Source organism: Polypterus senegalus, chromosome 15, assembly GCF_016835505.1.
Source record: "Polypterus senegalus isolate Bchr_013 chromosome 15, ASM1683550v1, whole genome shotgun sequence".
NCBI classification, from domain to species: Eukaryota; Metazoa; Chordata; class Cladistia; order Polypteriformes; family Polypteridae; genus Polypterus; species Polypterus senegalus.
Window position 1 is genome coordinate 106,613,139 of NC_053168.1, and position 12,378 is coordinate 106,625,516.

General features: G+C 35.5%; 1 protein-coding gene across 4 annotated transcripts in view; it reads left to right on the top strand.

The window, feature by feature from the left end:
- Positions 1-12,378, top strand: part of golga4 (golgin A4) — a 225,531-nt gene that overhangs the window by 35,489 nt on the left and 177,664 nt on the right. For 3 of the 4 annotated variants that reach the window (XM_039736487.1, XM_039736488.1, XM_039736489.1), the window contains exon 3: positions 7,427-7,528. The exons of the other annotated variant lie outside the window; for it this stretch is intronic. In XM_039736487.1, coding sequence (XP_039592421.1) covers positions 7,427-7,528 — 102 coding nt within the window. The remainder of the gene's footprint in view (positions 1-7,426; positions 7,529-12,378) is intronic. 4 annotated transcript variants of the gene reach the window in all.

Sequence of the window (12,378 nt, forward strand, 5' to 3'; positions counted from 1 at the left end):
GAGTCTTCACTTGACTGATCCAAGATGGCAGTGGAGCTGGTTATCAGGCAGGGCAGGTGGAAAGGTAGGTTCAGGAGGTTGATAGGCGGATGTGATGTCAATGGTATTCATCCCTCAATATTCCGTTCTGCAGAGGGAGGAAGAGAAGACGTATTAAGTGACAGTGCCAATGTCTGTCCTGAAGTAGAATTGCTACTTGTTGAGCCCTGAAGTTGCATTACATTAATTTCTTACAGAAAAAAATGAAAGAAATTAATCCTGTAACAGAATAAAAATTACATTTTACAGTTTATTCATAAGAATTTCTACTTGTGTCAATGATCATGGCACATATGGTTTTGTTAAACATAATTATTTCTTGATAAGGACTTTTTTTCAGAGTAAGATTACTTCAGTTAAAGTTTGTATATTTGTCTTTTTTTTAGTTTGCGATTAAGGTAATTCACCAAAAGTAGATTTTTAAGTAACTTTTTTTTTTCTCATCTGTACCATGGGTGTCAAAAATTGTGGAGGGGACTGCAGGGTGTATATGTACAGTAGGTTTGTGTATGTGTACTTGTGTGTATGTGTTTGTATAGGGCTCACTCCAAATCATCAACAGTACTATCAGATGAGCTGTCAGAAAAAAGGGACAGTGAGAGTGCTGCTGACACGTTACCAAGTATGAGTAAGAGTGGTAACACACTGCACAAATTCCTATGACTGTTGTTTGGGAAAACTATTCAGTAATTGATCCCTAGGAGCCCTCTTCGATGTCAGATTTAAAAAAACACCTTTTTGCAGTCTTGAAGGTCAGTTGATTTATTTCACATAAATTGTTTCAAGAGGGTGGGACTTTTGAACTGTTGCATGTAGAGAAAACACAGGTATGCAGACGATTTTGTTTGATTCCTATTATAAGTTATCAACACATTATTGTTTAATCATCTTACAGCTCCCAATGGGAACAAGAAGCACAGGCCAGACTGTAGCCTGTAGCAACAGGTAGAAAAAACAGAGTCACAAATGCAACATGTGAATTACAAGTACATGCAATTAATTGCTTTGAATGGTATATATGTTTTATAACTATAATTTGTAGAATGTTCATTTGGTATGTTACCCACACTACTCAGTACTAAAAAATAAATTTTGACATCCTTAACAAACAGTACGTTTTCTGAAGAAAATAAAATGGCTTACATTCATGATGGGGAAAAAAATCTGTTTCTGGAAGTTTTTTTTTTTTTAATGTAAAGAAAATGCTTCACTTAAAAACAATATTCTGTGACATGTTCATGTATACCATGATTATGAAAAATATCTGACTTCAAAAATACCTAACTTATCCTTTAACACTTAAAACGTTGATCATAAAGTGTGGTCTAAAAAATACTGTAAATGAATCAATAATAAAAGCTGAATAACTACATTAACTATTTTATATAGTCTGTCATTTAAAAAATACTGTATATGAAACAGTGGCATGCCAAGGTTTGGGTACACTTTCTGTGAATAGTCACAAAAAGGCGCAAAGTTAAAGGGTGACCTGTTTCTTTAATATTTTAAGCATGATTACATTTTAATTTACATAATTTTCAGGTATAAAATATTAAAACAATGAAACCAGAAACAAGAGTTAGGACACCCGACATGGTCAGTACTTAGTAACACTGCTTTTGTCAAGTATCACAGCTTGTAAATGCTTTATTTAGCCAGCTAAGAGTCTTTCAGTTCTTACTTTGGGTATTGTTGCCCATTTGTCCTTGCAAAAGGCTTATATTTGTGCAAGATTCTTGAGCAGCCTTGCATGCACTGCTCTTTTGAGATCTATTCACAGATATTCAATGATGCTTAGGTTGGAGAAATGTGAGGGCCTTTGCAAAGCCTTCAGCTTGTGCATCTTGAGGTATTCCATTGTACATTTTAGTGGTGATTTGGATCATTATCGTGTTAAGTCCCATCCTTTTTTTAACTTCCTTTTTTTTTTACAGACGGTGTGATGTGTGCTTTTAGACTTTGCTGATATTTATTTGATTCCATTCTCCCCTCTACCAATGTCATGTTTCCTGTGCCACTGGCTGCAACACAAGCCCAAAGCATGATCAATCCTCCCTCATGCTTAATAGTTGGAGTGGTGTTATTTTCCTGGAATTCTGCACCATTTGTCTCCAAACATACATTTGCACATTGTTGCCAAAATATTATATTTTGACTTCATCCTGAATTTTGTAGCTAGGATGCAGGAAAAATTTTCTTATACTGACTCTACCGTGAAAATCATTATTTCTTCAGGTGTCGCTGCTCAGTAGAACAGTGCACCACCACTCCAGAGTCTGCTAAATGTTCCTGAAGGTCTTTTGCAGTCAGACGGGGTTGGGTTGGAATAAATGATGTACACAAGAGAGCAAATAGAGTTGACATTGGAATGGAGAGCAGAATAGATAAGCTGCTTCAGGATGTAAAAATTCTAGCAAGTATTGATGAAAATATACAGGAAAAGTTCAGCAAAACTTGGAACAAAATAAGAATACTCGGCGATCACCTGGAAGATATTGCGCAAAGCTGAACATGCGACATCCGACATTGACAAAGACGCAACAGCTGAAGAACCTGAATGTAAATTTCATAACATTACAATCTGAGGAAGCCAGAAAACTTGTTGCTGTCTTCATGAAGCCTTCTCCTGCTTTGTTAGCTTCAATTATTTTATTTTTTAGAGTGCTAGGCAAAGAGCCCATGGCTGTTGATTGTTGGGACAAAGTTTGAGGAGTCAAGAGAATTTATACAGCTTTGCAATTTGCATCACCTGGGGTTTTGTAACGATGATTGTGAACAAGCCATAGCCCTAATGTGCTAATTAAGGTCTTGTTAAAAGTTATGGGAGGCCTCAAATATCTTGAGGAGTTCAAACTTGTGTCTGGTGATCCTTTATGTTGTTAGGTGATCAGTTCTTCTTCCGCTCTCTTAACTGTTCACAATAGCAGACATTTTAAGCAAGGATTCCCAAACTTTTGCATGCCACTGTAATAGTGCATTAAAGTATGTAGAAACGTTATGCTTATGCTTGAACCTTGCAGATATTGTGTCAACTTTTTTTTCACTTAGGTATTCTGTTAACCACTCAATTTGACCACGAGTTCTAAAACTTTTGCCATCATCTGTAGTTACAGTATTATGCATGTCAGTGTTGTTGTGTATGTGTGTACACACCTAGTGATCACTTGTTTAGCATCGCTGGCTGTTTATGGTTAAATAATTGACATTCCCAATGTTTCCTGGGTGTATTTGTATAATGAGTTAAGGTAAGAAAGCAATCAGTTTGTGCTTTTTTTATTTCTTTTTCTGTGTTGACCCTTTCATCTGACAGCTATCAATTTCTGTGCTCCTGTGAGTTGAAAATTTGTTCTTTTTTTTTCTGATAAGATTCCAAAATTGCAGTAACTCTTTGCTTGGTTAGAATCATGAGCGCTACTTCTTTAAATTCCCTAGTCTTCTGTGATATCAAAAAAGAATGTTTAGTCTCACATTAACAAACCAGATGGCTTATTGAATAATTGAGTCACTGATACGGCACATGAGCCAGACAAAGCTTCTGTTTTTTGTGTAGTTCCCTCTATTGAACTCCTATTCATGATTGAACACTTTAAACTGTATGTAAAGCTGGGTTAACTGTTAATGTACATGTAACATCTCATGAACATCCAGGCAGTTGTTTAGAGTAATGCCTAATTTTTGTGGTATTGGCCCTACAGTTACAACTCCCCAGTGAAATTCTTGAAACTTCAAGCAGTGTGTATTTTAAATTGCATGAACAATAATGCAAATAAATTTTTTTTGAGAAACAGCTCTTTTTATATAATGCATGATGTTTGTGTTGGTCTACCATATCCAAACAATATGACAATTTTATTACTGTTGGCTGACCTTTTTTAAAGGCCTTAAAGTTTAAATTTTAAGTGGTGTCAACAGTAATTTTAATGTTTTATAACCTATTACATTATTTACTAGGATATGCGCACAGTTATACAGTGGTGTGAAAAACTATTTGCCCCCTTCCTGATTTCTTATTCTTTTGCATGTTTGTCACACAAAATGTTTCTGATCATCAAACACATGTAACCATTAGTCAAATATAACACAAGTAAACACAAAATGCAGTTTTTAAATGATGGTTTTTATTATTTAGGGAGAAAAATCCAAACCTACATGGCCCTGTGTGAAAAAGTAATTGCCCCCTTGTTCAAAAATAACCTAACTGTGGTGTATCACACCTGAGTTCAATTTCCGTAGCCACCCCCAGGCCTGATTACTGCCACACCTGTTTCAATCAAGAAATCACTTAAATAGGTGCTGCCTGACACAGAGAAGTAGACCAAAAGCACCTCAAAAGCTAGACATCATGCCAAGATCCAAAGAAATTCAGGAACAAATGAGAAGAGAAGTAATTGAGATCTATCAGTCTGGTAAAGGTTATAAAGCCATTTCTAAAGCTTTGGGACTCCAGCGAACCACAATGAGAGCCATTATCCACAAATGGCAAAAACATGGAACAGTGGTGAACCTTCACAGGAGTGGCCGGCCGACCAAAATTACCCCAAGAGCACAAAGACGACTCATGCGAGAGGTCACAAAAGACCCCAGGACAACGTCTAAAGAACTACAGGCCTCACTTGCCTCAATTAAAGTCAGTGTTCACGACTCCACCATAAGAAAGAGACTGGGCAAAAACGGCCTGCATGGCAGATTTCCAAGACGCAAACCACTGTTAAGCAAAAGAACATTAGGGCTCGTCTCAATTTTGCTAAGAAACATCTCAATGATTGCCAAGACTTTTGGGAAAATACCTTGTGGACTGATGAGACAAAAGTTGAACTTTTGGAAGGCAAATGTCCCGTTACATCTGGCGTAAAAGGAACACAGCATTTCAGAAAAAGAACATCATACCAACAGTAAAATATGGTGGTGGTAGTGTGATGGTCTGGGGTTGTTTTGATGCTTCAGGACCTGGAAAGCTTGCTGTGATAGATGGAACCATGAATTCTACTGTCTACCAAAAAATCCTGAAGGAGAATGTCCGGCCATCTGTTCGTCAACTCAAGCTGAAGCGATCTTGGGTGCTGCAACAGGACAATGACCCAAAACACACCAGCAAATCCACCTCTGAATGGCTGAAGAAAAACAAAATGGAGACTTTGGAGTGGCCTAGTCAAAGTCCTGACCTGAATCCAATTGAGATGCTATGGCATGACCTTAAAAAGGCGGTTCATGCTAGAAAACCCTCAAATAAAGCTGAATTACAACAATTCTGCAAAGATGAGTGGGCCAAAATTCCTCCAGAGCTGTAAAGACTCATTGCAAGTTATATAAGCGCTTGATTGCAGTTATTGCTGCGAAGGGTGGCCCAACCAGTTATTAGGTTCAGGGGGCAATTACTTTTTCACACAGGGCCATGTAGGTTTGGATTTTTTCTCCTAAATAATAAAAACCATCATTTAAAAACTGCATTTTGTGTTTACTTGTGTTATATTTGACTAATGTTTAAATGTGTTTGATGATCAGAAACATTTTGTGTGACAAACATGCAAAAGAATAAGAAATCAGGAAGGGGGCAAATAGTTTTTCACACTACTGTATGCTAGTGTTTACACCATTCACCAAAGCAATGTGACTGGTAGGGCATGGGAGGCAGGCACAAACTTGACCCTTGTGAGTCACTGGAGGACAACAACACATTTAGAGTCACCGCATGTACTGAGTGAGAACCTTTCTCTGCATAACAACTTGAAGACTGGCTTAAATCCAATCCTGTCCAGTTAGACATCTCCAACCTTGCCTGCAAACCCAAAAAAGACCTTTTTTAATTGTTTTTATGTAGTGGAGTGTGTCTCTTTTTTTTCTCTCTCTCTCGCCCCACATGTCTGTAGTTAGCCAAGGCATAGAGACTTCCATTTTAATCAAATCAAGGAAACCCACTTTCATTATTCATTAACAAGGCATGGATCGATGATAACAGACACTCCCTCGGATGCTTCAGAATTTGATGAAGTGGATTTGAGAATGCTATGTAAATAAACAAAAACTTTAATAAGGATTCCAGATGTGAAATGTCGCTATCTTTAAGAAGTACCATCTTTGAAATGCATGTTACTTACCATATCTGTTGGAAGCCATTTTATATCTCTTTGCAAATATTTTGCATATTTTATTATATTAGCCGAACTGTGAAGGAATTGATGCTCTTTCCATTGTTACAAAATAATGTTATGTGTCATAGTTAATGTTTTTTGTTTGTATTTTTTATACTTCTTGATATAAAGTATGTTAGACCCTTCTTGTGCTGTCAAATGTTTGGTTTTTGATTTTTTTATTATTATTTTTTTTTAAAGCCAGCTCTCCAATGTCTCATTTTGTAGTACTTTGGGAATGTCCATTATAAAAGAAGAACTAATTATGTTAAAATATCCTTAACAATACATTATTATTACTTATATCACAAATTACCCAGAACCATTCTTCTAGTTCTTTCAGTGTTTTCAGCATGTGGTCATTTAGTTCAAGGAGTAGGTCTACAGAGTCAGTAGGTAGGTATTCTTTTGAAACACAATGTGCACATCTAAATTAAATTTTAGTATTCTGTATTACTTATTTGTTTTACTAACTTTGTAATGATGAAAACCCAGCCCAGTGACTACTAAAGTGTTTACTTACAGTAGTATTTAATAGTATACAATCTAACATATGTTATTTTGTTAGATGTTTCCCACCAGTGCTAACTGAAAAATATAATGTTTGAAATTCATAATAGTCAAAGCATTTTTTTCATTTGGGTTTAATTTGACTTGATGATTTAATTTCAGTTAATTTGTTTTTTCTTCAAGATCTTATTTCCATATTTCTAATACTCTAGCTGTTATAGTAACCTGCTCACAATTACACAAGAGTGTTGGGGATTGAGACTATGATCTTTTGTTTTACTGTCCCTCTAACAGTCTATATCGGCCATGCATAATATATGTACAGTACATTTTGCTGTGTAGTTAATATTTGTGCAGATGTTCTCAGGCATTCTCAGTTCATCCCCCATCTTTTTAGTACTTCTTTTCGGTCACTTTTTTTTTTTTTAAACCCAAAATGAATTGTTTTCTTATGTGTTTTGTGAAAGATCCTTGAGATGATTTTTTTTTTTGTAATAGGTGCTATGCAAAATAAATGGGGAGGTTTCGTCATATTTCATTTTCACTCACTTTGTGTTTGGCTTCTGATAGAAACATTCTGAAAATCCCTGTGGATGGCATTTTCTATAAATACATTTTTTAAACCTTTTAGACTTTTAAATTGTGTTCTTTGGTTGGCACTGAGACCATATTGTTCTGCCCAGTTTTTTTTTTCCTCATTACTCTTTGTTTTCCTTTCTCCATCCTGCTTAATGCACTGACTGAGACAGCTGCTAGCTGGGATGATAGCAGAGCCTTCTTTTCTCTCTGAATATACTATCTTTGCTCTGGACCATACCCAACGACCTAAAGCAGATCCAATTGACAGTGTGGTGAGTTGTCTCCAACCCCTTGCACCGATGCCTTTGCAGGGGAAGGAGTGCCCTTGTAGTAGAAACCAGTTCAAAAAACAGGAGGTTGTTTTGCTTGTTTCTGTTTCACAAAGGCATCTTGACTGTCTAACCCTGCACTAAACCCCGAATTCCAGCTTTTGTGCTTTTCCTCTCTGGTTTCAGGATTCTCCCCCTAGTTTCCTTGGTATATGCTTGTGTGTAAGTTTTTCTTTTTTTGACTTTTTTGAGCATTTTTCACCTCCCTGTGGTGTTTGTTTCTCCAATTTTTTTCTTTCTTTTTTTTTTTTAATCCTGCTTGTATCACTTACTTGTTAGAAAGGCAAGTATAAATAGAAATATAAATGAGTAGTCATTAAACTGAGGAAGACTAGTTCACAGAATAGCAAAGCACAAAAGCTTCACTATTGAGTTTCAAGTAAGTCCAGGTTGGTCTTGGAGTATGATAACTTTGACTTACAGCAATTCTGCAGATAAAAATAAGTCCCTAAAATCCCCAAATTTTTCTTTTCAACTGAATTAATTTTCATCTAGCAACCTCTGTTTTTAATTTACTACATTTTTTCCACATTCGATCACACTGTTTTTCCCATAGATGAATACATCACAGCTGTCTCTAATGGCAACAAATAGTGCTGTGCAGTATGATCATTGTCACCATTTTGAGTCATTTTTTGCTTTTACACATGTGTCATCAAATCTGACTAGCAGCCCATGCAAACACTCAATTTCTGTTATAAGTAAAGAGTTTGCTGGCTGTTCAGCTTAGCAGTTGAAAAGGCTGCTTGTAAATCTGAGTGTCCAAGGTACCCTCCCCACTTCTGTCATCTCATGGGAGTATAGCTTCTGGGAAGAGGCTGTGATACTTGGAGTGATCCCTCAGCAGAGACCACATGTCTCTACTGAGAGATCAGTTATCAGTTAGTGGTGGCTTTTCATGCTGTCATTATACCTTTTCAGTCTTTTTGAGGTGGTATGTAACTCAAATATCAAAAAAATGTAGTATGGTAAATGTGAGTTTCAGAATTCAGAAAGTTTCAGAATAAATTATTTGTATTTTCTGACTTAAAGTTCAGTAAAATTGCTTTACTGTCATTTTAAGTTTTGAAGGTTTTCTGTTATATAGGTGATAAAGCATTATGCATTTTAGCAGATATCTCCATTAGTGGTTGTTTACAGTGCAGGTTCTGAATTGCATAAAGAATTTGTTTACTAGTATCCACATGAATGGAATTTGATTGTATTCCAGTGACAGATTTGTAATTGTATTGGAAACAGTTTAATTCAGCAGGACTTTATGAATACATGAATTAGCCCGCATGAATTGTTTGAATATGCTTTGTTAATACAAGCATGAGGTGTTTTTTCCAGAATTCTTGTCCAGCCAAAAGTTTCCTTATTCATTTTTAACAGCAGAGTTAAATTACTAGAGCGGATCACTTCTATGAATGCGAGGGAAGTTTATGCACCAAGTTAGATTACCCCTACCAGGTTTTTGGGCTGTTATTTGTTTTTGTTTTTACATTTACTAATTTTTAAAATAAATATATCTTGATAGTTCATTAAGTACCAAAGCAATGAGAAAATGTAACCCTACCACCAGCTTTGCAATTATATTTTGAAAACCTGGTTATATCAAGCATTTGTACTAAACTGAATTTAGTACAGATATTCAGTTAACTACAAAGTAACACTCTGCAGTAGGGTTGATGTCCGTATAATATATTGTTAGTTTAGCTACACTTGAAAGAGAGGGACAGAGGTAACAACATAAGACACCAGCTATAAAAGAACACTATACGACTTTTACTCTGATAGCAAAGAAATGCACATATATTACCATTAATATTTGTACATCTCTGAGCTTCCACCAGACTTGTGATTTTTTTTTTTATTCGTATAGCTATCTGAAAAGCAAAAAAGTAACTCCAAAAGTAGTTTGAGTAACATCATCTTCTAGTATGCGAGTAGGGAATTCTGGACTTTCTTTTGCTGTAACAGTGATGATTTTGCTTGATTTAATAGACTTCTAATTACTTTTAACTATTATGGTGGGAAAAAATGTGTGGTTTAAGTTCTAGAGCTTTTACAAATTAATTGTGAGAAATTGTGGTAAAGTTCTAAAAAGACCAGGTAAAGATTTTTTTTTTATACTTAGAATAAGAACTTTATTAAACACAATTAAAATATATTAAATAAATTAAAACCCCACTTCAGATAATGGGTGCGATTTTTTTTTTTTTGTGGTTGTCATATACAAGCACTTTGCTGCAACACATGATATTCTTAAATCGAAAAGCGAAAGCATGCATTACGGAAAACAATGGTATGTTGTTCTTATAATATTATATTGTTTTTGCCCTGGATCCAACCCACATTTTAAAACTTTTGGGATGCTCCTAAACCTACACAAAATAAGTCCTAACATTCATCCAGTGATTGATTTTTTTGTAGTTTAAACCAGCAAGCATCCAAACTAGAAACATTTTGCACCTTAGTGAGCAATTCCATAATAGCAATTTTTTTAATGATGATCTCTTTCTGATGGGGGGCAGTTTATTCTGTGATTTCTGTCAGATGGAGTATGGCATAGATTGTATTTTTCTTTCTATTAAGATTTTGTACTTAATTCAAATATTAATTAAATACATTTATTGCAATATTCTTAATTACCTAGGGATAACTAATGTTTTAACAAAATAGATTTTAATGGGTATGTCCACTTGTGATTCCATAACAGGATTTTTTACTCAACAACGTTTTTTTTTTTTTGTTTTTTTTTTTGTTTTTTTTATTCGTTTCATTTTTTGCTCCACATATTAATACAAGCAATAGCTTTGAGATGGTAGATACTGAGGGCTAGATGCATTTTAGCACTAAGAGAAAAATTTGAACTGTTTTTGACAACAGGGCACAGCCTTTGAAATTTACACATTTATTTACACAACTATTTGAAAAAATATCCCCTTTAGGAAAGAGTTAATTTAAGTAAATGGAATGAACGGAACAATTTCTCATTGTCTGACTGCTGATTATGAATGCCTGCAGTCTTTATGGTTCCCTAAGACTGAACAGTTTGCCATTGTCTGACTGCTTGTTATGAATACCTGCAGTCTTTGTCATTCCCTAAGACTGATTCTTGTCACTCTATATTGTGCCTCACTGTACACAATTTGATCTATATTGCTTTTCTCAGAAATTTTTAGATCATGTTACCCATCTTTGCTTTGAGTAGGGGAAAAATTAGGAACGGCTAATACATTGTAAAGGAAATGTTGAGCATATACATATATAAAATACAAAAAGACTTGAGTGGTTGATTATAATTTTTCAGGGATGCAAGTTAGTTTACATTAGGCAAAATTTTTAAAAACTGTGGCCAACACGCCTAATAGATTCTGGCTTTAAATCCTGTGCCTGGTCGTTGTCAATAACTGTGGGGGCTTTCTTCCCACATCCCCCAACGATGTGCAGGGTAGATCATTTGGTAATTCAAATCTCTGTGATTATATGTAAATGAGCGCTGTGAAGGATTACCGCCCTCTCTAGGCATCAGTGCTGCAGAAATAAGTGGTGTCTCCCAGTGACTTTGCACTGGATAAAGAGGGTTTGAAAATGTTATGTTAATTTGTACATGGGTGAATTTGTCATTTTTACTTTCAGACTGTGAAAATTGTAAGGTAACAAATGCTAATGAAATCAGCTGCCATTTAAAAAGTAATGATTCTGCTAGAAATTGTAAGTGAGACAGATCAAAATTCACCCATTAAGGCTTTTAACTTCTGTTCCAGCAAGTTGTAACTTTTAATGTACAAATTTCTCACACACATTTATTTTGGTTGTAGCAGGAATATTCAACTTATTTTTTAAGATAACTATTTTATCAGTGTGCTTAATTTGTTACTTACTGTACAAATTAATATATTGTGTACGTTTTGTTTAGCTCACATGCATGTTTAATATTGTTCACTAGCTGTTGGAGTTGCTTTTTTCTTGAGCATAGAGCTATAGAATTCAGCTGTTTAGTGGAACGGAAGACAATGACATAGTGCATGATTGCCTTTGTTTAAACTAAGCTTCAGAATAAATTTGACCAAACTTAGTAACATTGAATGCTAAAATCAGGCTGAAGTATATTCTTGTTCTAAAATCAAAACAATAGTTCCAGAAATTGACATGGATGTTTTTAGTGAATTCATATTCAGTTTTGCTCCTTTTTATGTGATGAGCCGACCGCTGCCAATTTGTGGTTTAATTTAGTCATGTAATCATCATTTCTTTGAAATGTTTGTAGTGGCTGATTGCCTTTTAACCTGAATCTGAAAAGTAAATTCAGTGACACATACAAACAAATAGGAAAGAATCCTCAAGAATAACTTTCAAGAAAATCATTGATAGATGTACTCATGGCTAAGATACCCACTTAACTCTGAAAAGAAGGACATTTCAGCAGATAAATAAGGGCTTTGTAGGACGCCTTTGCTTATGATAATACAGTTCACCTTTATGTTCTGCTATGGCCTTTCAGAAGTGGCTTTGGCAACAGCTAATGGTAATCTCAAAGAAAATGTGTTATGTTCACTGGCAAACTAATAATAGTCCTAGTCATTCTCAAACTCACTTACTCTAATTCAGAGGAGCAGGGAGTAAGAGCCTATCCTGGCAGCACTGGGCACAGAGCAGGCAAGGACAGGGTACCAGTTTATCACAGGGTCCACTCGCACACATACTCTCACTTGCACAGGGACGATTTAACTAAACCTGCATGGCTTTGAGAATGTAGGAGGATAATAGGAATACCCAGAAGAACGGCACAGAGGTAGGCACATAGA